The sequence below is a fragment of the Delphinus delphis genome, chromosome 10 (genome assembly GCF_949987515.2).
Source record: "Delphinus delphis chromosome 10, mDelDel1.2, whole genome shotgun sequence".
Classification (NCBI taxonomy): Eukaryota; Metazoa; Chordata; class Mammalia; order Artiodactyla; family Delphinidae; genus Delphinus; species Delphinus delphis.
Window position 1 is genome coordinate 72,872,609 of NC_082692.2, and position 27,713 is coordinate 72,900,321.

General features: G+C 47.9%; 1 protein-coding gene across 4 annotated transcripts in view; it reads left to right on the forward strand.

Annotated features, from left to right (window-relative positions):
• The first annotated feature begins 1,646 nt into the window (after positions 1-1,646).
• FLNB (filamin B) overlaps positions 1,647-27,713 on the forward strand; it is a 139,201-nt gene continuing 113,134 nt past the window's right edge. For all 4 annotated transcript variants that reach the window (XM_060022749.1, XM_060022750.1, XM_060022751.1 and 1 more), the window contains exon 1: positions 1,647-2,097. In XM_060022749.1, the coding sequence (XP_059878732.1) occupies positions 1,806-2,097 (292 nt within the window). In that variant the 5' untranslated portion in view covers positions 1,647-1,805. The remainder of the gene's footprint in view (positions 2,098-27,713) is intronic.

Below are 27,713 nucleotides of genomic sequence, written 5' to 3' on the forward strand. Positions count from 1 at the left end.
GCCAGGGCCAGGCAATACTGTCTTTCCCCCAAGGTGGTTTTGAGCATTTCCAGTGCGGCAATCTGTCTGAAGAAAGCACTTCACCTTGTATACAAATGACCTGTTACAGAATGTCACCACAAATCTGCTGACTTCTCCTAGGGCTGGAAGCCCTTGATATGTATTCATCCTGCCCAACCCCTCTTCCCAGCTGGGTCCTTAAAAGAATTAGAGGGGGCTTCCCTGGTGGCACGGTGGTTGGGGGTGTCCACCTGCTGATGCAAGGGACGCGGGTTCGTGCCCCGGTCCGGGAGGATCCCACATGCCGCGGAGCGGCTGGGCCCGTGAGCCATGGCCGCTGGGCCTGCGCGTCTGGAGCCTGTGCTCTGCAGCGGGGGAGGCCACAGCAGTGAGAGGCCTGCGTACTGCAAAAAAAAAAAAAAAAAGAATTAGAGGAAGATGTGTCTGTGGATAACCTGAGATGACAGCATGAGAAAGACTCTGCCTGGTGTTGCTGGTTTTGAAGTTGGAGGAATAGGCCTCAGACAAGGAATTTGGGAAGCTTCTAGAAGTTGGAAAAGGCAAAGAAACGGGTTCTTCCCTAGAGCCTCCAGAAAGGAATGCATCCTGCCAATTGCTTTGATTTTAGCTCAGTGAGACCTGTGAGAGACTCTAAACTACAGATAATAATGTATGTTTTTTTTGAAGTTTGTTTATTTTTGGCTGCGTTGGGTCTTCGTTGCTGCACGCAGGCTTTCTCTGCGGGCCTCTCCCATTGCAGAGCATGGGCTCTAGGTGCAAGGGATTCAGTAGGTGTGGCACATGGGCTTAGTTGCTCTGCAGCCTGTGGGATCCTTCCCGACCAGGACTCAAACCCGTGTCCCCTGCATTGGCAGGCGGATTCTTAACCACTGTGCCACCAGGGAAGTGCCAACAATGTGTGGTTTTTTCAAAGACAAAGTTTTGGTAATTTGTTACAGCAGCATTGGGAAACTAATATACACAGCAAATTGTTGTTCATTTCTATCAGTACCATTAAGCTGTCTGTGATAGTTGATTTATACTTTTCTCTCCTATTAGTCTATGAGCTCCTCAAGGTTAAGTTATAAATTTTTCTTATTTACCATTGGTTGGCAGGCGCTAAGAAGGCTGGCATAGAGTAGGCACTCAATAAATGCTATGAATGATATTATAATTCATATGAGTTTAGTTAAGATGAAATGTAAGTTGTCCATTTCCTTCACGGTGTCCCCAGCGCCTAACACAGAGGCTGGCACACAGCAGGAGCTCAATAAAGCCCTTATTAAACCTTACTGAACCTGTAGGTGGATGAAATACCCCTCCCCGCCAACCCCTCCCGCGTGAACCAGACGGCCGTCCCTGCCCATTCTGTCCAGGTTCCTACCTCTGCACGTCCCCTCACTCTGGGTCCGGGTGACCCTCTCCTGGCGGGTCTCCCGCCTAGCTTCCTTTAGCGGAGGCTGTGAGCACAGAGCGCGGCGTCCCGGGACGCCTTGCAGTTCGCGGGACGCAGTGCCCTCTTTGAGCGGCAGGGGGAGAGCGTGGCCCGGGAACTCCCGCCAGAGGGTTGGGACGGGGCGGGGCTTCAGGGGCGGGTCGGCTCAATGCGCAGGCGCGGGGCCAGACGCCTCGCGCGGCCACGGGCAGGCGAGCGCAGAGCAGCCCCGGCCGCGGCTTCGGAAGCACCGAGTTCGAGCCCCGCTCCCGCTCCCGCTCCGCTTCGGTTTTTCGCTTCCCCGGCCCCTGGGCCTCCCTACGCCTGTCCCCGGCAGCTCGCTGTGCATATTGCTCTCTCCGCCGCCAGGATGCCGGTGACTGAGAAGGACCTGGCGGAGGACGCGCCGTGGAAGAAGATCCAGCAGAACACGTTCACGCGTTGGTGCAACGAGCACCTCAAGTGCGTGAACAAACGCATAGGGAACCTGCAGACCGACCTGAGCGACGGGCTGCGGCTCATCGCGCTTCTGGAGGTGCTCAGCCAAAAGCACATGTACCGCAAGTACCACCAGCGGCCCACCTTCCGCCAGATGCAGCTCGAGAACGTGTCCGTGGCGCTCGAGTTCCTGGACCGTGAGAACATCAAGCTCGTGTCCATCGGTGAGTGCCCTGGCTGGGCCAGGCGCCGGCGATGTACACCTCGCGCCCCCGCGCGTGCGACCCCGCGGGGGCTGAAGCTCCCTGTCGCGCGACCCCACGGCGCCCAGCAGCCGCGGGCTGAGTGTGGGCTCCGAGGCCGGGGGACGTCGTCCCCGAGGGATGAGGACAAAGGGACCCTAGGCCCCCTCCTGGGAGCCATCCCCTGGGGTGCTGCTGTCGTGTGAGAGTTCCGCGCCGTGCGCCCCGGCAGTGCGTCTCTGGGGGGCGGTGGGTTGAAGGTTCGGGCTGGGGCCGCACGGGGAGAAGTGGAGCTGTGGCACTTCTCTGCACCTGGGGTGCCTCTGCGGGAGCTGGGGGACTGGAGACCTCTGGTCCGCCGTCCCTGGGGCTGGGGCCCTAGTCAGACGCTCCCCGGAGTGCTCGCCCAGCTGCGCCCAGGCCGCTGCGCTCGGCGGCCGCGGAATGGGCGTTGGCTCGGAGGCCAGGTAGGGAGGCCTGGGGAGGGACTGTTCTCTGAACTTGGGGCCCTCCCGCCAGGTGGAGATGGGGACCTCGCCGTCGCCGAAAGGCGCGGGGGCCCCGAGGTGGGAAGGGGAGCCTCGGGGGGGTGTGTCTTCCTCGCTCCCTCTGCTCCCAGCTCAGCTCTGGCTCTGCGCCGCGGCTGCTCCGCCGCTGAAGGTATAATTTAGAGATGGTGGTGGTCACAGTAACTGCCGCCTTGTAGGGAGTTCCAGCTAGTGCGCAGCCTTCTAACAGGCTTCCAACAGCCTTATTTCGGTCCTTACACATGCTGCGAGCTGGGGCGTCATTAGACCCATTTTACAGACAAGGAGGTCCAGAGGGTTAATGGGCTTGCCCAAGCTAGCGAGGGTCTAGCGGAGAATTGAAGGAAGTGGGTGACAATTAAAGGAGACTTTGCCTTCCTCTCCCCGCCCTCCCCACACCAAGATCTTCCTGAGAGGAGGGAGGGAGTTGGTGTCGGGTTCCTCTCCCCCTGGAACTGGGGAGGAAGAATGAGAGTGAGGTCCCACTATGACCTGGGCTGGTTGAGGGCTTCGGGAAAGGTCACAAGGCTGCTGAGGGTGGAGGCCGTGATGGGAGGGGCAGGGGGTGTGTAGTGTGCGAGTGTGTAGAGTGTGTGTGCAGAGCATGTAAGTGTGCAGAGAATGTGTGTGCACCTATGTTGTGTGTGTGTGTTCTGCTAGGTGAGCCTCTTGCCAGGGAGGAGCAAGGGCTGGGTCTCAGGTCTGTTCCTGAGGAAACCAGGCCTTAGAGTGACACCCTGACAGGAAGAAAGGGCCATGGGTGTGGCTGCTGGGACTTTCTCCTGCCTAGGACGGGTTCCCTTTAGGCTGAGCCTCCTCCGTCCTCTCTCCCGTCCTCCCCCACACCTGTCCTGGCAGGTAGGGCTGCTTCCTGGGTCCAGGCAGCTGCCACGGCCCAGTCAGCCTCCCCAACGAGGGCAGCTTCTCTGCAGAGGGAAGCCGGGTGGCACGCTGTCTTATTTTGTGGGCCCATCTCGTGTAACGAGGGAAGGAGAACCTCAGATTTCTGTTGGAATTCTTTCCTTTGCAGAAACCAGCTTTCCCTCGGAGGAATCTCAAGGGCTGGCTGGGCTCAACTCGGATCTCTTCTTTGCTTTAAAACTGTATATTTATTTAATTAACTGAACAAAGAAACTTAAAGTAAAGCAGGAGTATCCAAACATGACATGAAATCTCTTTAAAAAGCAAAACAAAACAAACAAAACCCAAACCACAGCACCAGAAAACCCTGGACTGCCTAATTTAGCAACTGTTTATGGAGGCTGCAGCTGCCTCCAGCATGGCTCCCCATCAGTGCCCCGAAACTGGGGGTCTCATTCTAGACTTTTTCTGGTCCCTTACTTTTCCTCCTTGATCCTCATGCTTTTCATTCCTGAACCCAACCAGGCCCTAGCGTCTTCCATCGTCCTGACGTGCCAGGGTTCGCCTCCCCTTCCCTGGTTGTGGCCTATGGACCGCTTCCCACCATGATTTACATCATTTTATTTTATTTTTTCCTTTTAAATAACTTCTTGGATCATATTCTCCAGGGTGGCATTCATGGGTCAAAGGTTGTGACCACATTTATGACTCCCGTCATTGGCTGCCTAAGTGTTCTCCAGAAGGACCTTACAACAAACAGGTTTTCCAGCCTCTGGAGGCTGGAGGGAAACTTGCCAAGTGCCAGGACTCCTGAGCAGGTAATGCCTGAGGCCTCTTCCCTCTGCTCCTGAGGCTATGCTGGGTAAAGGCCCTTCAGAAAAAATTCACATCCAGCGTGGACTTCAGTTCAAGCTTTCACTGCCTACACTGTGTTACCTTGTGCTGACAGTGACACGTGCTCCAATTTGGGGGCACCCACTCGGTGTTAAGCGTGTTCTGTTCATCACCCACCCCATTGATCACCACCTTGAATCCTTGAGTTCTGGTTTCCTTGTTATATGATGATCTGCTTTTAGCAAGTCCCTGGGAGGGTTAAGGGCTTGCCCCAGTCCTGGCCAAGTGCTTAGAAAATGTTTGTTGTTATTACTGCGCTGGTTGTTAGTGTTAGTACGTCCATTTAAAGTTGGGGATACGGGAGGGAAGTCACTTGTGGAGGTCACCCAGCTGGTAAACCAGGTCTGCCGAGTTGTTGAAATTGAGCCTTAACTGACCTACCTTTCAGTGTCAGAAATGAGTAAAATACAACCAGTTTCCCGCCTCAGAAAGCTCATGTTAACACCAAGTTTTGCAAGTCTGGGGTGTTGGGGTTGTGGCTGGACATCCACACGTTGAGCGTCTGGCCTCGAGCAAAGCAAGGCCTTAGGTGAGGGATGAGGTTGGTCCTCTGAACTGTGATGAGGGCCCGTGAGACGAGTGTCGTGTCGGGAGGTGCGCAGACTCAGGTTGCATGTTGCATCTTGTGTTGAGGTGAATTTGCTGGGGGAATGGCCGCCTTGTCTTCACTGGTTTTTTTGGTCTGTTTTTTTTGAGATTTCCTGCTACTCACAGGATAGCATTTCACTTCCATAATCTGGGAAGATATCTTTGAACTAATACAGGGTTTTGTATACTCTGGATAACTCCCAGCAGTATTTCATTGTGGGAATCATTAGAGTTGGGTTATAGGCGCCAGCTGTGTGACATGAGGTGGTCAAACGTCGCCAGAGCACTGTGGCTTTTCTGCCTACAACTCCCTGAAAGACAGCCCTGGCTGTTCACGTTTGTGATTCCTTGTAAGGTGGGCCCATCCTAGGCTCCATCCCCAAGTTAAAGTTCCTTCTTATATCCTGGGCAGTTCATAGTGAGGCCTCAGCATATTTTAATTCTAGTTGTCTGCCAGGAGCTGGCAGGTTTATTTACTTGTTTTTCCAAAAGCCTTTCTGCAGCACAGCCAACTTGGAGAAGAAGGGGTCTCCCAGCCCAAGAATGACAATCAAGGCAGGCTAGAAGTTTGGGTGGTGTGTTTTGGCTTGATCCTTTACGAAAAGGAATTCTTTCCTTTTTAAAGGATGTGGTCCGACCCTGATGTTTGCTTAAGGTACCTGTGCCAGGCCAGCACCGCAGAGCGGGCGGGGTGTATGTTCCCAAGACCTCGGGTCACTGGGTGGAGTTTCCAGGGTGGTGGGTCACCCAACCACTCACCCTGTTTTCCTTCCTTGTGTCCCACCCCGACCAAAATAATGCACAAATAATCCTAAATTCTGCTCTTTTCTGTAACTACTTAGCAAATGCCAGTGTGTCTTTCAGGCAATGTAGTTCATATCCAGAGAATGCTTGAAAGGTAGCAAAGTAGCGTGCTTTGTCAGAATTAACAAGTTCTGGGCCATTTGGAACAAAGTAACACATTGGTGTGAGCTAATTAAGAGCTCTGATTCTTGGTTCAAATCCTACTTGCCTCGAAGTAGCTATTAAGAAATTTCTGTGCACTGGTCTCCTTATAACTTAAATGGGGATAATAACTACCTCCTTTAAAAGTTGTTATAAAAACTAAACAAGCTAACATTTTTTAAAGTGCTCTGAACAGTTCGTGGCACATAGTTGGTGCTGTGTGTTTGTTAAATAAGTAAGGTGCTGTCCAGTAATAGTCTCAAAAGTCACGCTGGAGGGTTTGCACGCTGAAAGGACATTTAAAATCGGCACCACACGGGGGAGACCAGCTTGGTTGGCAAATGTTGATTCCTGTTGCTGTAATAGGGTTATGGACTGCCCAGAGGCTGTCCCCTCTTTGGAAGGGGGTGACCCCTGGTTATGTTGTGGCTGCCTCCAGGGCCCATTCACACCAGCTTTGTTTCTGAGAGGTGGATGGGAGCTCGGAGCGGCTGGTCATTCCAGCCTCCCACCCGTTCAGGAATCTCTGGGCCAAATCATTTCCAGATGGCAGCTGGGCCTCTGCAGGCTCCTCCAGCACCGGTGGGGCCAGCATGCCAGTCAGCAGCTGCCTTCATTCTTGGAGAGTCTGTGCTGAAGGAGAGCTTTGATTTGGAGCCAAACTATGTCTCCTGGGCACTCCCCCTTCACCCTCCACCCGGGGAGGAGGGTCCTTGTTCTGTGCTGTGAGGCCGTGTCATGGGTTAGTTAAGGATGGCTGCCTTGCTCCTTGGGCAGCGGATGCTCAGGTTCGGAACCTTTGGGCCCTGCTTGTAGTGGCTGTGTGGCCAGGGTACCTCGTCATCCTGCTTTCTCTATAAGCAGCCTTCGGGTCAGCACATGCCTGAAGCTAGTATAGCCTGAAGCTAGACTGCCAGGATTCTAATCCCCACTCTGCCCCCTAACAGCTGTGCAACCCTGATCCAGTGCATTAACCTTTCTGACCCTCAGTTTCCCCATCTGTAAAATGGAGGAGAATAATAGTTCCTACCTTAGCGTTGCTGAGAGCATTATATTTGATTTGTTTAAGTTACAGCGTAATGCTGGTGTTGTCATTATTAGTATAATGGACTCTGTCTTCCATCTATCCTCTGGCCAGTCCTGACACTGTCGTATGGTGTGTTAGCTATTCCCTTCCCCCAGCTTGGAACCTCTAATGAAGGTGACCCCCAAGATCCTTTTTTTCTTTCTTTCCTCATTCAACAAGAAAATGAAAGATAAACTCTGAGCCAGGCTCAGTGCTAGGGCCACAGGAATAATGCGAGTCATGTCCCCGGCTTGCCTTACACACTGCTGAACACAGAGGAGAGACAAGTCACCAGGGAGTGTCCTTCTCAAACCTTCAGGCACACATGAATCATCTGGGAACTTTAAAATGTTGGTCTGGTAAAAATGTCGGTCTGATTCACTAGATTAGGGGGAGTGAAGCCTGGATTCTGCTCTTCCAGGGAGCTCCTAGTTGCTGTTTGTGGACCACCCTGTGAGTAGCAAGGATTGAAATGACAAGCCCTCTGGGGAGGAAGAGCACCTTCCCTCAGGCTGAACTGGGCTGTCTGGAGGGCTTCCTGGAGGAAGGGGCTGTTAAGCTGAGACTTAAAGCTTTACTAGAATAAGGCAGGTGAGCAGACAGTTAGTCAGGCGAGCACAGGAGTAGAAGAGTGTGTTAGGTGGAGGTTGGAGGGGTGGTGGAGAGGTAGGCAGGGGCTGACTCACAAAGGGCCTTTTGAGGCTGGAGGCTGCCAATCAAGCATCTTCCTTGAGGGGGCTTGGGGGTAAGGTAGGTGAACCCAGCTGAAATGGATCATCTAATCTGGGGATCTCTCCACTGTTGCTCAAGTCATTCCTGCCAAGAAAAAAAATTGAGCCCTGTCCTCATACATGTACGTTTATAAGCTGTATACATATGCTACCCGTCAGTCTGTATATTAAATGTTACTGCAGTAGAGCTTAGTTTCTTTTTAGATAACAAGTCCAAACAGAAGTTCTTCCTGTGCTCCGAGGGATTATCTTGTGCACCCTTGGGGTACATATACACTATGTGGAGGCCCTATGAGGGCCTGCACGTCTACATTTTCTTTTTTTCCACATTGTTATTATTCTGCATTTAGGTTTCATCTTTAATTGTCCTCTGTTAAAGAGGTAGATCTAAAATTATAACCCCTTCCCCCAACAAGTTGAACCAAATGAATAAATCCAGTGGAATGAGCCATTTCCATCTAAATGCATGCTATTTCCTGCTCTTAAAAAAGATTAAAACTGCCTTTCATGGTGTTCTACTAGAAGCCATTTTACATTACTGTTGTAAATCTAGTTCTTCATTAAACATGTTCGATAATCACCAGATTGACTCAGGTTATTGGATGGTAAACAGCAGTACTTTCTTCTTTTTGGGCTTGAAAAGTGGCCTAGCTACTTTTATAAGGTGCCTAGCTACTTTTCTTGGGAAATTGAGTCTGTGTTGTAGGAAGAGAGTTTATTTTGACAGTGTTGACTTCCTCCTTTCCCCCATCATCAAAACCTGGCACAGGTGGACAGCTTGGCAAGGAGGACACCTGTGCTCCTCTGCATATTCCTTGGCTATCCTTGGTACCAAGAATGCACACAATGATGCCATTTGTGTACCAAATGGCAGTGTGTGCACACGCATCCTCTAACATATTCAATAGTATCTAGCGTTTCCCCATGCCTACTGTGTGCTAAGCATTGTCCTGAGTGCCATACCTTTATTACTTCCAATCCTTATTATGAACCCTGCAAAATGAGTGGCTTTATATCTACTTCCATTTTACTGTTTTTGTTTTTGTTTGTTTTCTGCGGTATGCGGGCCTCTCACTGTTGTGGCCTCTCCTGTTGCGGAGCACAGGCTCCGGATGCGCAGGCTCAGCGGCCATGGCTTACGGACCCAGCCGCTCCGCGGCATGTGGGATCTTCCTGGCCCGGGCCACGAACCCGTGTCCCCTGCATCGGCAGGTGGACTCGCAACCTGGTGGCAGGGCGCCACCAGGGAAGCCCTCTATTTCCATTTTATAGGTGAGAAAACTGAGGCTCAAATATGCCTCACTTCACGTGCCAGGCATGATGCTTGCCTGCATTAAACGGTACAGTGCCTTTAAAAATTTTATTTTTAATGTTAAAGTTGGGTTTCACACTTGTAAAGTAAAATAGATATATTGTAGTGAGAGATTTTCTACTGCTTTAGTCCTGTTCATTTTTATTTTGCTTGAAACTAATCATTTGAACTTGATTAATGTGAAACTGAAATTTCCTTCTACAAAACAAAACTTTTGCGGGCCGATTTGCTTCACTGTTTCCGGTATCATAGAGCTTTAATGGGGGTCTTCTTCGCAGTTCTGGAGACAGCTCTCTTGTTCCTTCCCTGCCTCTGTTTGGTTTCCAGGGGCAGTGATTTCACTGCAGGTCTGGACAGCAGGGACCAGCTGAAGGTCTGCTTTGGGGAGCCAGGCAGGGCTTTCTTTGAGAGGCCTGGAAGCCAGAGGTGAGGAGGTGCCTCCTGGCTGCAGTCCTGTGGGGTTTGCAGTGCCCACCACTTATGGGTGTGGATGGGTGGAGTTTGTTGAGGTCCGGCTATGCTGGGAGATCCTTGGTGACAGTCGACATTGGCACAGCTGTGCTCAGTCAGCAGTGACCCCACCCCACATCGTTTCCTTCTGCTACCTGTAAACATTAACCGGCAGGAGGGTGTGTTGGGTTGTGCTTGCCGCTGAGCAGAAGCTTTCTTTCCCGGCTGGCACTCGACTTTTATCAGTCTGGCAGCCCTGTTACAAATGGCTGCCTGCTTCCAGTCCAAGCCAGCGGCTCCCACTCACGTTCAGGGAGACTTGTGGGCAGGTCCGTTGCTGTGCACCGCGGCACCGAGCTGTGTGCTCTAGGGCTGCACTTGTATCCCCAAGGGCTTCTCCTGCAGCGCAGCTCCTGAGAGAGCAAGCTGGTCTGGCCGGCCGTCTCGGTGCTCAGCCTCCCCAGAAATTGCAGGGCTGGCTTGTTGAAAGGTCTGGGCGTTAACACAACACTCCTGTTCTCCCTCTCTGAAGGCCCTTTATGCTGGCATGAATTCCTTTTCTCATGGAGATCTGAAAGCTCTTTTGACTAAATGGGTCACCTTTCTGGGTATTTTCATAAGACTGGTCAGCTTTTGCCATGCCAGACAACTTTTCTGGAATTTCCGTTCAGATATACAGGCAACCAAAGAGGTTGGATTATTTGGAACACTGTGGAATTTTGGCTTTCGAGCTACAGGGAAATGGGTGGGGATTGTGGCAGAGACAGTGTAAATTCGCTGCGTCCCATAAATTAAGATTTTGAGATTAGAAGAGGCAGGCAGCAGTCAGCTTTCCTCTGACAAACAGGAGTGGTGTTGCTTTCTGCCTCGTGCTGCTTGTGACCCAGGCAGCGGCAGGCCTCCCGCATAGCCTGGGGGATGAAAGGATTCTCAGTGGCTAACATCAGATTCCTCCAATCTCCCCTGCACCCCCCAAGAAAATAATCAAGTTCTTATCATGCTGGTACTGCACTGCTTGTGTGCACCTCCCTGAAGTGCTTTATCAGATATTCCGGGGAAACAAGAATTATTTGGCCTTCTGCAGCCTGCTGGGAGCATGGCTCAGCCTGGTGCTTCTTGCTCAAGAACAAAGCTATTGTTCCCTTGGTGGGGTAAAGCAGGCCAGAGGTGGCGGACCAGGCCCTGCCATCCTAGGGAACCTCAGGTGCTGAGGCCTTGGGGCTCAGGCCCTACAAGGCCTTTGTGACTTGGCAGTTCTGTTAATTGAACAGAGGTCTGGGTTCTGTTTATAAGATTCCTTGTCAGAAGGGGCAGAGGCTGGAAGGCCGAGGGTATGCTGCTTGTGGGACCGGGAGCCCCTCAGTGCAGCTCCCAAGCCATCCGGGGGGCAGAACCCAGAAAGTGTTCTGGGAGAAGGAACCTTGGTGGACCCTGGCTTGCAAGCACCTGGGCAATGGCTTGTCACATTCCTCATCTCCACTAAAAGAGGCAAGCTGGCACCTGGGGAATGCCTCTCCTGCTGGGGAGTCCTTTACAGGAAATGATCTAGGTGTCACGTTACGCTTCCTGTGGGGCGCGCATCTCTCGCCATAATTGTCCCTTTTTCTTGGCACTTTCGTTTGACAGGCGTGGGGAGTCACACCCGAGGTTGGAGGGCGTGAGACCCTCTCCTGGACACCCACAGCTCCCCCCTCCCCCAGTGCCATTCCATTTCATGGCTTACTAAACTGTATTGATCTCCTGACTTGCCTGTGTTGTTCTCCCACTGGGTCACGACTGCTCCAAGAGCAGGCGCTGTATCTCTTGTTTACCTCTGGGGCTCTGAGCTTGGCTCTTAGTAGGAATATAATAAATAACTTATCAAATAAATAAACAGCCTCTAGCATAGATGGTTTGAAGAATAAGGCTGGTACTTTGACTTGTTTGCAATATATTTGCTTTCAAAAAATGCAAAATCATAGTCCTTCGCAGCTTATAAAGAAATGGGAATTATGTGAAGTGGACAACCGGGTCTGGGATCCCAGTAGAACACCTCGTTTTTTGGGATAGTGATGCTGAATTTAAAGAACTCAGCACTTCACAGTCATTCTCGACTTAGAACATCTATGATTTACGTCAGCTGGTAGAGAACAAGGCCTTTTCCGGGTTGACATGTGAGGCTTAGAAATATGAATTTATAAAAGGAAGCCACTGAGAGTCACTATGATCACAGTAATAGTTTTGTTAATAATAGTGAATATAGGGCTTCCCTGGTGGCACAGTGGTTGAGAGTCCGCCTGCCGATGCAGGGGACACGGGTTCGTGCCCCGGTCCGGGAAGATCCCACATGCCGCGGAGCGGCTGGGCCCATGAGCCATGGCCGCTGAGCCTGCGCGTCCGGAGCCTGTGCTCCGCGACGGGAGAGGCCACAGCAGTGAGAGGCCCACGTACCGCAAAAAAAAAAAAAAAAAAAAGTGAATATATATCAAGCACCTATAGTACCAGGCATTGGGATAAATGTTTCTCAGTAATAGCTAAATGAAACCTCATCGCAACCCGGAGCGGTAGTTATTGTGGTAACCCCCACTATACAGACAAGGAAACTGAGGCACGCCCAGATCAGCTAGTGAGTATGTGGCAGACTATGACTCAAGCCCTCACCTGAGATTTCAGTCCCCAAAGGAAAGCCATCAGCTCAGCATGTCTTCGAAATTAACTTCTAACAAGTTATTTAATATTGAACAGTTGCATTTGTAGTTCTTTGTAAAAAAAAAAAAAATTGCAAGAACTTGGAGAAATATAAAGAAAAAACATCATTTGTGAAAAATCTTAACCAATCTTTTTCTGTTTTTAGGGAGTTTTGCTTTCAGCGGCCTTTTGGTCAGAATGGGGAAGAGGGAGATGCATTTTCTCAGGAAAAAAGAGGCTGTGGACTGGAAACGTTCTGTGAAATCATTTTGGTCACACGGATGGTTGTAATAAGATTCATCCTTGAGTTATTGCTGAGCTGTGGCCAGCATTAAAATTGGAGGTCTTGGTTGAGGCTCATCCTGGTTTGCAAATCTCCCTTCGTCTAGAAATATGTTTTGGTCAACCACGGAGTGGGGGTGTGCCAGCCACTTCTGTCTCTTAAAAGCTTTTAGGACCAACTTTTAGTGGGACTGCCAGGGTCTCTTAATAATAGTTATTATCTTTGGATACATTGTGACCTTGTCTCACGATTAGCCCAGCACAGAAAGTCTTTTACCTTTTAGTTGCTAGGCTCCATAGCTGTTCAAATATGTCTCAATTATGCGCCATAACAATGCAGTCGGGCAACTTGGTTCACCCTTGTCTGCCTGGGAACTTTTAGATGTCTGAAGATTATCTGCAGCCCTGAGGTCTTCATTGGTTTTTTGGAGACCTCATTTTCTCAACAGCCTTCAGGACACCAGGCCCAGGGAATCATCCTGTCTTGGTCTCGTTTGAGGCAAAGGAGATAGAATGTAAACCCCTTTTAGTACAGATTGAGCCATTTCCTGAGGGTGCTTAAGAGTATGGGTCCATTAGACCCTGCTGGGAGACTTGGGGCAAGATGCTTGACCTCTCTGAGGTTCTAAGCCCCAAGCTATATTAGTACCCCACTCTTGGTATTATTGAAGGTAAATGATATGTTCCCTGTAAAGCATTTGATGCAGCCCTTGGCGGACAGTAAGGGCCCCATAAATGGTGGTCATTGCCTTCCTCCCCCCTCCCTCTCCTCCTAATTCCTGGGCCTCTGGTGGCCCCTTCTGACTGGAAGAAGACGTGGCCTAACTGTTTTGTAAAGGGTAGGTGGGTGGGAATACACCAATACATTGGTCAAAGATACCTCATACCTAATAGGCTGTTTTTAGACGAGGAGGTGGCCTCAGATTTTGAGGGCAGGAGCCATGGGCCAGTGGCATTGTCTGGTCTTCCGGCCAAGCTTCCTTTAAGGATAGAAAACAGGTGCCAACTATTCTTGACATCTTCCCCCACTTTCCCTTTCTTCCTACTTGGCTAATGGAGCTGTTTTTTAGCTAGCTCATTTACCCTCCTTTCTTTCTTTAATCCTTCCTTTTTGTCTCTTAGCATGTCGTTTGCTCCCATTTTTTTCTTTTCTGGTGTTGCTCTCGCGGAAGTGGCTGTAACGCCGTCCGGGGTCCAGGGGATGTGCTTGCTCATGCGTCTGAGTCTTGGCTCTGCCCCTTGAGAGCCGTCTGACCCCAGCTTCCTGTTCTGTCTCTAGGAGCCCGTCTTTTGTGTGCAAACTGTGATAATAGAGTGCTCTGCTTTACTGAGTTCTCGGGTATAAAGAGAATGTGCATCTCTAGCCCTTAGTCAATGACAGCTGCTGCTATGGTGGTGTTAGCATTGCATTATTACTGGGTAGCCCTACCCCCTCCCACTTACCCTTTTCAGGCCTTAGTGGAGGAGGATGAAGAGGGGGCAGCCATGCTGGAGGGGAGGCTGTGCTGACTGCCTTGGGCACTTTCAACCTGAAACCAAGCAGGTTAACCCAGGTGCTCCTCCACCCCCAATCCCACTCCCCCAGCCTCCTGCCCTGGCCCTGGGCACCGCCTTCTCTTTCTTCTAGTCTTGGCCCTTTGACATCTGGGACCATGGTGGGGCTGCCTGCACCACCTGCCAGGATTTGTGCTGCCCTGGGTGTGGTCTTAAACCTAGCACTGTCTAACCTCTTGTCGTGGAGCTGGCGACAATAATTTTACAGTAGTGCTTGGAAACTGTACTGCTGGGGTCACACCGGCCTGTATCAAGGTTGCTGGGTCAGGGTGAGCGAAGGTGGCTGGCAACAGCAAATTCTGTGGCTCCTGAGACCAGAGGATGTGGGAGGTTGGGGGGCGGGCATCATTCTCTGTTCATGTCAGGGATACGCTGGTCTTTGCCCAGACAGGCCGAAGGGATCTGTGTCTTGTGTAACCGCGTGCTTCCCCCAGTTGGCCCTTGAGTACAAGCTGTCTGCTCTGTCGTTGGCTGGGCGATATTTCTGATACTGCGGCCTTTTAGGGGAGTGTCAGTTTTAGGTCACCTTTCGTGGGGGCAAGGGAGCACCCAACACCTTCCCCAAAGGTAGAGTTTGCGGGGGTTTTACCTGAGTGAGTGACGAATGCAGATTTTCATGTTTTAATACTGGGAAGATATTAGTCAGCCTGGGTACTGTTTCCACATGACAGAGCAAAAATTTAAACCATTACGCAATGGCTTTTGTTTCACCAGCTATTGAAGTTGACCATCAGGCGTTATCAATAAGATCAGCAAGTGTTAGTTAACCCGCTGTGCTTCTGGAGACCAGTTTCTGGTCTTGGAAACGGCCCAGAGCAAGTTGGATTTGGCAGGATTTCGGGTCCTAGGCAGATGGCAGGACCTAGACACTGGATCCTAGTCCCAGGCCTGCTTCTGTCATCGCTGGGGCCTTGGAGAGGCCCTACCTCTCAGCGTGTTTCCCCATCTGTAAAATGGGAGATCTGTCCCATTTCAGTGTTCCCCCAAATTCAGTCATTTGTAGAGGAACCACCTTGATTATTTTTGCCATGTCCCGTATCTCTATTTCATTTTCACTCATCACCACCCGCCTCCCCAACCCTACAGTTGACTCATTTTGAAAACAAATGTATTTGAAAAGGAGACTTGGTGTCACTATCATAATGGAAAAGCAGTGTCACTAGGTAAATCGAAGGTAACCATAAATAAACCCAAAACAGTGTTATTAAATCCCAGCTGGTGATGTTGCCTGTTCTCAGTGGGAGGCCTACTCTTTCGGTTAAAAGGAAAATTAGCCAAAGATGGAGAGGCGTTCAGAGTAACCTACCCGCACACTGAGCCTTTGTCCTTGACATACTCTGAAGGGTTGAGACAGAATTGGAAGGGGAATAAAGTTTTCTCTGTGATGCAAAGGCACTCTGACAGAGCACCACCGGGAGCTCAGAGTAGTAATGTATAGATGCTTTGTTCAACAAATACTTGAGGAGCCTTTACCATGCACCAGGAGCTGTGCTGGAGGCTAGGAGCACAGAGGGAATTGGGACTTGGAAGAGTTGTTAAGAAAACGATTTTTTTATAATTTGAGTTTTTTGAATGAGCAGTAAACCTATTTCAGTCCAGAATGATTCTAGAGAAACTAAATATATTGAAATTGTATCATTGTTCTTATAGTATTAAGATAATGATCGATCTTAACCTTTTATGTAATGATAACCAATTTTACCTCCCTAAAGCCTGGTTTGAGTTAGAGCTCCCTTGGAGCCCATGTCAATTGTAAGTAGATAAGATAAAACAAAATGGCCTGTTATACTCTTTGCAAACCATCCCGCCACCCTTCCATTAGCATGTCCTGTAGTTTCTGCAAAGCAAGATAGACACCAAGATTGGATCTCTGAATTACCTCAGGCTAGTCTCCAGGAATGGATGGATTCTCTGAAGTAGTGGGGTATGAGACTGAGTCTGATTTTCCTGTCCATGTACTAGCCGAGGACACCACCTGCCTCCCTTGGGTTTCTGGGAGGAGGGAGGTCATATTTAAGAGTGAGGACTTGGGAGTCAGGCAGCTCTGGAGTTGAATCTGGGATTTAGTGCACGATGTAGGATTGAGTTACATGATTTCTCTGGGTTTAAAAGTGCTCAGTGTTCTCACCTATAAAGCGGGGATAAGCATAGTTTCTACCTGCAAGAGTGGGTGTGAAGATTTAATGAGCTAAATTTTGTAAAGTACTTGCCTCATAGGAAATATTCAGGAAGTGCTGAAGTCCCTTACTTTTCTGATTGAAAGGGTCAGGGCTTTACTACTCCAGGCAGGTGATGAGTGAGGTTGAAGGGAGATGTCAGATTTGGCATTTGGTTAGTTCATGCTGATTGGCTTAGATTTGGGACAAATGGTGTCATGACCCCTAAGACATTGTGTATGGGTCGAATCCGGATGAAATGGACAGCAAGAACAGCCCCCAAGGCGGAAGTGGGGCAGTAAAAATCCTTTCAGCTGCAAGGAATGGGACCCCGAAGTGGCTCGCTTACATCAAAATTGATTGACTCATGTCATTGAGCCTGGACAGTGTGGGTTATAGGTTTGTGAGATCCAGTGACTCAGTGATGTCATCAAGGACCTAGGTTGTTTTTTGTTTTAATATTTATTCATTTGGCTGCGTTCGGTCTTAGTAGTGGCATGCGGAATCTTTTCGTTGCGGTACGCGGCCTTCTCTCTAGTTTTGGCGTGTGCGGGCTCCAGAGCACGCAGGCTCAGTAGTTTTATGCGCGGGCTCAGTAGCTGCTGCGGCGTGTGGGCTTCGTTGCCCCGCAGCGTATGGGATCTTAGTTCCCCGACCAGGGATCGAACCCACGTCCTCTGCATTGGAAGGCGGATTCTTAACCACTGGACCGCCAGGGAAGTCCCAAGGACCTAGGTTCTTTGGGTTTCTGCTCTCTTGGTTTCATTGATCCTAAGGCTGGGACTTCCTTGGCAGTCCAGTGGTTAAGACTCCACACTTCCAATGCAGGGGGTGCAGGTTTGATCCCTGGTCGGGGAACTAAGATCCCCATATGCCTCATGGTCAAAACATTTTAAAAAAAAAAAAAAAAGGATACTAAGGCTGATTCCCCTTGTGGTTTCCCATAGCAGAGATTAGCAGAGACTTCTTCCTGTGAGGCTGAGAGACAGTTCCCAGAAGCTGGCAACAGATCCTACTTATGTCTCATAGGCCCAAATTAGATCACATGGATACTTTTGAACCAGTATCTGGCAGGGGGGATAGATTGCCCTCAGACCATGAGGCCTTTTCTAGAGTTGAGGGTAGAGTCACTTCTTGAAGGTACACAGGTCCTGTTGGCAGGGGTAGATCCAGACTCCTATCAGAACTCTTCCAGGAAGGGCAAAGGGGGGCTGGATGCTGGGTGAGCCTGTTGTAGTGGGTGGTATCAGAAAAGGGGTTGGACTTGCTTGGGGGGAAGGAGGAGTGTGATGGGGAAGATGTGTGTCTTATTCCATAGGCTTCTTCCTCCATCTCTCTGCCTCTCCCAACGCCTTTGTTTTATACCCAGGGGCCATGCCCACACCCTCTTCTCCCTCCCAGATACCTTTGGTACGCCTTCCTGCTTCTACAAGACCTCCTCCTCCATGCTGATTTATTGTAGGAATCCAGCTGATTGTGTATCATTTGTAAAATAGAAATAATTTGTGAAGCATTTATTGTTTTTTCCTAGTTAAGAGTAATATATGTTTTTGCATAGAAATGGGAAAATGCATAAAAATAGTAAAAGAGGAAAAAAAGCTTATAATTTCACTGTCCATAGGTAACAAGGAATTGTTAATATTACCTTCCGGTTTTTCTCTACAAGTATGTATATAACACATTATAAATAGCTTAGGAGCCAAACTGGATGTAGTTTTGTATTTCATCATTTGATGATAATTTCTTTGTCATCAAGTATCACTTAAAAACTTGATTTCTTATAACACTCCATCATAAAGGGCATATCCTTTTAAAATAAATTATGTCAATAAACATGGATTACAAAGCAATAAAAATAAGCTAGAACTCTGCTTAATTTGGGTTCTCCTGAGAGTGGTCTGGATACAAGGACCTGCACCCAAGTAGAGGTGCCTTTTTGGGGTGGGGTGATCCCAGGAAGTAGGAAGGAGGGATGGTGTGTGAGACAGAAGTAGAAACCAATATTAAGGTGAATTATCAAGGTCACTGCTGTGGGCGGCAGGGGCTCAGTTCTGCTGGAACCTCCTGAGAGGTGTACAGAATGCCTCTAGAATCGTTCACCTGGAGAAGGACAGGAAACTGGAGACCCACCAGCTCCTCTTCTCTCCATCTCATTCATGATGGAGACATGAACTCCCTCGAACTTCCAGGCGGGGTGCCCATTGCATGGCAGCTCTGGGGGGGCGGGGGCGGAAAGGGAAAAGAAAAGGCGTGTGCTTGCATAGGTAGGTGGTCCTGGGGAGGAGATTTGAGCTGACACAGAACTGCCCACCATATCTGTGGCTGAAATCAGACATGGGCCAAGGGGATAGATGCAGGCATCAGCAGCAGCATCTCCAAGCATATCGCCTTGGATCCGTTTTACAATGTCGAGAAGAAAAAGCAAATTGCAGAAAGACAGAGACTCTGTGATACTGTTTCTATGAAGTTTTACATAGGTAATAGAAATACAGCTGTGTTCACGGGAATGATCGTTACCGCTTTGGACAGTGGTTGCCTAGGGTAGGGATGAAGGGTGTACAGACATGAAGGGGTGTGCAGGGGCTTTTAACTCTTTGTAACATTTTATTTCGTCAGTTGCATGGTGGTTGTATTTTATTATGCTTCTCCCCGTGTGTGTGTGTGTGTGTGTGTGTGTGTGTGTGTGTGTGTGAAATATTTCCCTTTTATACTCTTAATGCTAGTACAGTGCATTATTGAAAATGGACAAGGGAAGTTAAAAGGTACCCTAGTTTTATTTTGTTTGTTTGGGCCCAGCTTGTTAAAAAGAAAACAAAACATTCTCAAGATGTCAGGATGATATTAAAACAAAAGATATTTACACTTATCAGGATTTCTCCCTCCCACTCCCCAAGTGTGTGTTGAAACTCCTGAGTTAATAACCTTAGAATGTAAGGCCCCTCTATTGTTTGTGAACACTGCAGGCTTAGGTTTCTCAAAGGCAAAGAGAACTTCTAACATTTGCCTCTGGGAGCTTCTAGTCAATGGCTTTTTGTCTAAGTGAAGGAGATATTTCTCAAGGAGATATCTCAAGGGATTGCTGGAATGTTTGCATTGTCCTTTAAATTGGGGGGAAAGTCCAGAGTTAGGGATGGTTTGACAGTAGAATGAATGTTATGAGATTGTTGCTTTCTAAAAACACCTTTGGCCAAAATCAACCTCATCCATTTTGTGGTTTGGTGGTTCCTATCTAGGGGGGGCTGTGGTCTTGGTGTCCCAGGCAGCTGAACATATGAGCTCAGAAATGTTTAACTTTGAAAAAACTACTTTATTGCGGGTATAACTGACATATAGCAAATGACACATTTAAGAGTATACCATTCAAAGGCAACAAAAGCAAAAATGAACAAGTGGGAATACATCAAACTGATAAGTCTCTGCACAGCAAAGAAAACTATCAACAAAATGGAAAGGCAACCTACCAAATAGGAGAAAATGTTTGCAAATTATATATCTCATACGGGATTAATATCCAAAATATATAAAGAACTCATACAACTCAAAAGCAAAAAACCCCATACAATGGGCAGAGGATTTGAATGGACATTTTTCCAAAGAAGACATACAGATGACCAACATGTACATGAAAACATGCTTGACATCACTCATCAGAAATGCACATCAAAACCACAATGAGCTATCACCTCACAGCTGTTAGAATGTCTATTATCCAAAAAAACAAGAAATAACAAGTATTGGTGAGGATGTGGAGAAAAGGGAACCCTTGTGCACTGTTGCTGGAAATGTAAATTGGTACAGCCACTATAGAAAACAGTATGAAGTTTCCTCAAAAAATTAAAAATAGAACTATCATCCAGCAGTTCCACTTCTGGGTATTTATCTGAAGAAAACAAAAACACTAACTCAGAAAAGGTATATACACCCGATGTTCACTGCAGCATTATTTACAATAGCTAAGATAAGGAAACAACCTAGATGTCCATTAATGGATAAGTAGATAAAGAAAATGTAACGTATGTGTATTACATATTCAGCGATAAAAAAATAATTCTTGCCATTTTCAACAACATGGATGAACCTCGAGGGCATTATGCTAAGTGAAGTAAGTCAGAGAAAGACAAATACCATCTGATCTCATTTATATGTGGAATCTTAAAAGAAAACACACATACACACAAACACACACACAAAAACCAAACTCATAGATGCAGAGAACAGATCGATAGTTGCCAGAGGCAGAGGTTGGGGGGTGGGCAACATGGGTGAAGTGGATCAAAAGTTACACTTCCAGTTATAAAAAAGTCATGGGGATGTAATGTATAGCATGGTGACTATGGTTAATGATAGTGTGTTGCATATTTGAAAGTTGCTAAGAGAGTAGATCTTAAAGTTTTCATAAGAAAAAAATTAGTCTCTATGTATGGTAACTAGATGGTAACTAGAATTATTGTGGTGATCATTTTGCAGTATATACAAATATTTTAAAAAAGAGATAGAACTGATTGCATCTACTGAACTGAGGGCAAAATCTCAAGTTCTAAACATCAGTCATGGGGCTTCCGTGGTGGCACAGTGGTTAAGAATCCGCCTGCCAATGCAGGGGACATGGGTTCGAGCCCTGGTCCAGGAAGATCCCACATGCCGCGGAGCATCTAAGCCTGTGCGCCACAACTAGTGAGCCTGCGCTCTAGAGCCCACGAGCCACAACTACTGACCCCACATGCCACAACTACTGAAGCCTACGTGCCTAGAGCCCGTGCTCCGCAACAAGAGAAGCCACCGCGATGAGAAGCCCGCACACCGCAACGAAGACCCAACGCAGCCAAAAATTAAAAAAAAAAAATCAGTCACGTGCCATGTTTCCCGTATTTTGCTCTGAAAGAAATCTTGCTGAGTCTCTATCAGAGTGACTTTAAAGAAAAAGTGTACAGTTTGAAAATTAAAAAAAAAAAAAGAATTATCTAAAAAAAAAGTGTACAATTTGATAAGTGTTGAGATATGTGTGTGTATACACACATACACACACACACACAAACCTTGGGAGACTATCGCCATAACCAAGGCAGGAAACATGTCTATCCAGCCCCCAAAGTTTCTTGTGTCTTTGTGGAATTCCTCCCTCCCATCCCCAAACGATCACTGATCTGCCTTCTGTCAGTAGGTCAGTTTACAATTTTTAGGATTCTATATAAATGGAATCTTACAGTATGTACTTAAAAAAAAAATCTCCTTTCACCCAGCATAACTATTCTGAGATTGATGCTTGATATTGCATGTATCAACAATTCATTTCTTTTTATTGCTGAGCAGTATTTCACTGTATGCGTATACCGTAATTCTTTTGATGATATTTGGGTTGTTTCCAAATAAAGCTATTATGAACATTGTTGTACAAGTCTGTGTGTGGACAGATATTTCCTTTTATTCTGAGTGAATGGTTGGATCGTATGGTAGGGATATGTTTAACTTTTTAAGAAACTGCCAAACTGTTTTCCAGTTTTTCCATTTTCCATTTCTGCCAACAGTGTATGAGAGTTCCAGTTCTTGCACATCCTAGCCACAGGGAGTGATTTTTTTTTTTTCTTAAAAGAGTATTATTTTTGGGCTTCCCTGGTGGCACAGTGGTTGAGAGTCCGCCTGCCGATGCAGGGGAGGCGGGTTCATGCCCCGGTCCGGGAGGATCCCACATGTCGCAGAGCGGCTGGGCCCGTGAGCCATGGCCGCTGGGCCTGCGCATCCGGAGCCTGTGCTCCTCAACGGGAGAGGCCACAACAGTGAGAGGCCTGCGTACTGCAAAAAAAAAAAAATTTTTTTTTTTTTAAATAAACGAAGCAACTGACAAAGGATTAATCTCCAAAATATACAAGCAGCTCATGCATGCAGCTCAATATCAAAAAAAACAAACAGCCCAATCCAAAAATGGGCAGAAGACCTAAATAGACATTTCTCCAAAGAAGACATAAAGATGGCCAAGAAGCACGTGAAAAGCTGCTCAACATCACTAATGATTAGAGAAATGCAAATCAAAACTACAATGAGGGGCTTCCCTGGTGGCGCAGTGGTTGAGAGTCCGCCTGCCGATGCAGGGGACACGGGTTCATGCCCCAATCTGGGAAGATCCCACATGCCGCAGAGCGGCTGGGCCCGTGATCCATGGCCGCTGAGCCTGCGCGTCCGGAGCCTGTGCTCCACAACGGGAGAGGCCACAACAGTGAAAGGCCCGCGTACCGCAAAAAAAAGAAGACACATGCACCCCAATGTTCATTGCAGCACTATTTACAATAGCCAGGTCATGGAAGCAACCTAAATGCCCATCGACAGACGAATGGATAAAGAAGTTGTGGTACATATATACAATGGAATATTACTCAGCCATAAAAAGGAATGAAATTGAGTCATTTGTTGAGACGTGGATTGATCTAGAGACTGTCATACAGAGTGAAGTAAGTCAGAAAGAGAAAAACAGGACTTCCCTTGTGGCACAGTGGTTAAGAATCTGCCTGCCAATGCAGAGAACATGGGTTTGAGCCCTGGTCCGGGAAGATCCCACATGCCACGGAGCAACTAAGCCCATGCGCCACAGCTACTGAGCCTGCACTCTAGAGGCTGTGAGCCACAACTACTGAAGCCCGTGCACCTAGAGCCCGTGCTCCTCAACAAGAGAAGCCACTGCAACGAGAAGCCTGCGCACCACGATAAAGAGCAGCCCCCACTCACCGCAAGTAGAGAAAGCCCTCGTGCAGCAACGAAGACCCAACACAGCCAAAAATAAAAAATATAGATAAATAAATTTATTTTTAAAAAAAGAAGAGAAAAACAAATACTGTATGCTAACACACATGTATGGAATCTTAAAAAAAATGGTTTTGATGAACCTAGGGGCAGGACAGAAATAAAGATGCAGATTCAGAGAATGAACTTCAGGACATGGGGAGGGGGAAGGGTAAGCTGGGATGAAGTGAGAGAGTAGCTTTGACATATATACACTACCAAATGTAAAATAGATAGCTAGTGGGAAGCAGCTGCATGGCACAGGGAGATCAGCTCAGTGCTCTGTGACCACCTAGAGGGGTGGGATAGGGAGGGTGGGAGGGAGATGCAAGAGGGAGGGGATGGGGGATATACATATGCATATAGCTGATTCACTTTGTTATACAGCAGAAACTAACACAACACTGTAAAGCAATTATGCTCTAATAAAGATGTTAAAAAAAAAAAGATACAGCAAAAAAAAAAAAAAAAGTGTTTTTTAAGCCAGTTGGTAAAAGCCACTGTGGCTTTAGTCACTTTTTATTTCTCTGTCCTCCACCACAAAGAGTTTCATTCTTACTGTCAACATATTCTATAACTAGTTTACTTAAAGGAAAAAGTCCCTGCAGTCCGTACACCATCGCTAACTAGTAGAGCGGTGGGTGCTGCTTGAGGACAGGATAGAATCTCTCAGTCATCATTCAAGGATAGGTAGGTGAGGTAACATCATGTGCTAGAGACTGCTAAGTGGTGCTTTACATCAAGTATCTCATTAATTTTAACAGCCCTATGAAGTAGGTATTATCTCTACTCTTCAGTTGGGGGAACTGAGGCACTGAGCTGTTTAGTGACTTGCAACATAGCTAGGAAGAGAAGAAACAGACTTTGAAAGTTAATGTATCAACGAGGATGTGTATAACCATGTCATAGGAAACTCAACTAATCCTGGCTCATCCAAAAAGGATGCTCCCTGGCTCCTGCAGCTGGAAAGTCCAGCTAGGGCAGGCCACTGGTGCACTTTGGCCTAGAGGTTTCCAGGTTGTCAGAACCTTGGCTCCGTTTCTCTAAGATTCTGGTCTCTCTGCTCATGGACAGGCTGGTATAGCAGTTCCAGGCCCCACAGCCATACCCACGCTTCCTGGTCCCGGAAGTCTCAGGGAAGCCCTGAGGTTCACTGTGATTGGACCAGCCTGTGTCACCTGCCCTCTCCCCAACCAATCACTGGCCAGGCGGTTGTTGGGATAGGCTTAACCTAGATCACAGGTCCTGTCTTCCCCCACATCTGGGAGAAAGGACCTCAGAGGGCCTTCTCACAGTGGATCACTGCTACACTAGGTTGCTGTTTGTTATTTAGACACCCCCTTCACTTCGTGAAACTCTGGTGTCATTGGCTGTGGTATTATATGGCCTGTGACTTAGAGTAATCACTTCTGTCCTGTCTTAAAGTAAGACTACCTCTTCACCTCACAAGCAGATCAAACAGAAAAAAAAAAAAAAGTAAGTTGTAGCATGCTTGAGGTTTCTTTTAAACCGTCTAATATAATTAAAAGGTGTTAGTCTTGGATATAAAATAAAATTTGACTTCAAATTTAAACGGCATAATTTCCATGCCTTTAAAATTACCAGGTAACTTTGTTTGTGACCCTCAGTCTTGCAGATTTGTTGGATTCCCATCTCAAGAGGGCACAAAATGGCAGCAGCAGGCATCCCACTCCCCTTTCTAGGAGGAAGAGTTGAAAGGAGTGAGTAAGGAATAGGGCGTTTGATCGCCTTCCAGAGTCCTCAATGAAGGAGAGGAAAATGTAGCTCAGTCTCAGTGACTCTCCCCAATTAAAAACTAAAAATACATTGCGGTTATGGGGCTTGGACTTCTGACAGACCAGCAGCCTCAGTCATTTCGAGTGTTCTTCCAGATTGAAGATTCTGTTAGGAGGAAAGTGGAAGCTTTGAGAATTCTTCGTTGGACAGAGTGGGTTCCTCATCAAAGCCCCAGCCAGAGGAGACTACCTTATTCACTGGACAGAGTTGATCACGTGTGAAGTCTGGCCCAGCACAACATATGGGTCCTGGGGCGGCAACATGGGAAAGATTTTTATGGGGATTAACTTTCTACAGCGATGCACTTTCGAATGAGACCATCCTTTTCTCACGAGTGATCTCCCCAGGGCCCTTATTCCACAAAGCGTAATTGTTTTGGACCCATAAATTTAAGCCTCTTAATCAATTGACTCAAGACCTAAGAGCAGATTTGCTTTTCTTTATAATGAGTCCGTGGCTTTACCATACTCTGACTCAGATGAGAGGGGATTGCCTAGCACAGAATGAGAAGAATGTGGAGTTGGCACACCTAGTTCTTATTCTGACTGAGCTCTTTGTCAGGTCTGCCCTTGGGCCTCCGTTTCCTCATCTGTAAGCTTTGAGCATTGATCCAGAATCAGGGTCAGCAATTAGCTGGCACCCGTGCTGCACTTTTCTCTCCATGGCAGACATTGCTGGGCAGTCATGATGTTCTTTCTTGTTGAGCCCAGACTTGACTTTTGAGTCCTCTTCAGTGTGGTGCTCCAGGTAGCCCTTCAGTCCTTGCTGAAACCCATTTATTGTCTCCTTGAAACTACGTGAACTAGACCTCCACTTCATCTATAATGGCGTGAATTTTACCCTGCGAATAGCCTACACAGCACGTTGTGCCCAGTGGGCTGTTGGTGCTGGCCTCAGTTTTCACGTCAGCTACACTGAGCCCGTTACTGCTGACAGTCCTGCTGTCCTTCACAGCGGAAACCTTGACCCTTGCTCTTCGCTCTGCTCGACCACTCATTTATTTTTTCTTGTGGTTTAGGAACCAATTCAGATGCCGCTTCTGTTGGAGAAGCCCTCTTTAAATGCCCCCTGTAGAGTTCATCATTTCTTCATGTGTTCCCACCGCACTGTCCACACAGACTATAAGCCTTATAAAATGGCCACGATGCTGTTTGTGACCATAGCCCTCCACCAGACCAGCCTCGAAGCCCTTTGACCTTCTTATATCACCATCATGATTTCTGCCTGCTAGGAGTGCCAGGATTATTTTCTACAGATTTTTTGTTTACATCTACTTTTTTTTTTTTTTGTGGCCGCACCACGCCACGCCACGCCACGCCGAGCAGCATGTGGGATCTTAGTTCCCTGACCAGGGATTGAACCCGTGCCCCCTGCAGTGGAAGTACAGATTCCTACCCACTGGACCTCCGGGGAGTTCCCTACATCTACTCATTTTTATATTCTTTCGTTTCAAAAGGAAACTACAGAATACAATCATAAATAGAAAACCACTATCACTTGCCATAAAGGGTAGGTCACTAGAAAAAAAAAAATCCCTGAACAACAGTGTTACTACATTCTTGAAAAGCTTGTTGAATACTCTGAGCCTGAGGCCTGCCTAGAATTGGGATGTGATTCTCCGTGAACCACCCCAACTGGAGCAGTTTTCACCTCAATCATCTGCTTTGTCTGTTCCGCCCCTTCTTGGGAAAGGCTGTGCTGAGTCTCAGCAGGGGCCCAGCGCCTGGAAGAGGCAGATCTCCGGAGATGCTGAACGATTTGATATTCTAATTCCAGCCTCCCATGTAGTGCCTTTGTTTACTGTCCAAAGTAAGAATTGCTTAAGGATCTTCAGAACCAGTGAGTGGAAAATTAGATACATGTGGCTTTGGTAGTTCACTGCCTCTGACTGATGGGAAGGACTCATTTCTTTGCCAGAGTAGGATTTGATAGATTAAAAAAATCAATAGAAAAGTGATCCACCTTTGAGCAAATTCTTATGGAAAAATGATGTCTCGGGTCTCTGTTCATTCATTCATTCATTCATTCATTTATGGCTGTGTTGGGTCTTCGTTGCTGCACACGGGCTTTCTCTAGTTGCAGTGAGTGGGCTTCTCATTGCGGTGGCTTCTCTTGTTGCAGAGCACGGGCTCTAGGCGCGCAGGCTTCAGTAGTTGTGGCACGAGGGCTCAGTAGTTGTGGCTTGCGGGCTCTAGAGCGCAGGCTCACTAGTTGTGGCGCACGGGCTTAGTTGCTCCGTGGCACGTGGGATCTTCTTGGACCAAGGGTCGAACCCGTGTCCCCCGCATTGGTAGGCGGATTCTTAACCACTGCGCCACCAGGGAAGTCCCTCGGGTGTCTGTTCTTTGCAGTTTACATCTAGGGAAGGCCTGCTGATGCAGATACCCCATTTCATAGGTGGGAAAACTGATGCCCAGAGGCCTGATGACCTGGAGCTTGTCTGACTGGGGTGAAACTAGGTTACCACCCCCACACCTTGCTTTCCCATCTAGTGTATTTCCTATCAGACTTTGCTCTACCGTAATTGAAGTTGCTGAGTGACAAACAAGAACCGCAATGGCCAGAGTGAACAGTACTAGCCTTCTTGGAAACTTAGTGGGACTTCTTTTCCTTGCAGAGGATTCAGAAGTACTCTGATTTGCCCTTGGAAGAATCCCAGTCACTTTACTGACTATTCTCCTTTTTGCCCAGAATGGTACCACATTTTATTGGTGGGTGGGGAGCTTCAGGATTTGGCCTCAGTTGTTCAACACTTGTACATGTTCCCAGCAAGGAGGTGGAATCTCACATTGTGAAGAGATGCACCAGAAGCAAGCCAGATCCTTGGGGCGCTGCCACAGCAAATCCGCAGTGCTGTGCTGAAGTGTCTGACCTCTTCAGCTCTCCTGCAGGATTAGTGTTTGTTGAATAATAGTACACCCCGACCCAGGGAGCAAAAGCAAATAGGAAGTCACTGAAACTGCAGGGCGGTGTGTGTAAACAGCTACATTCCACCCC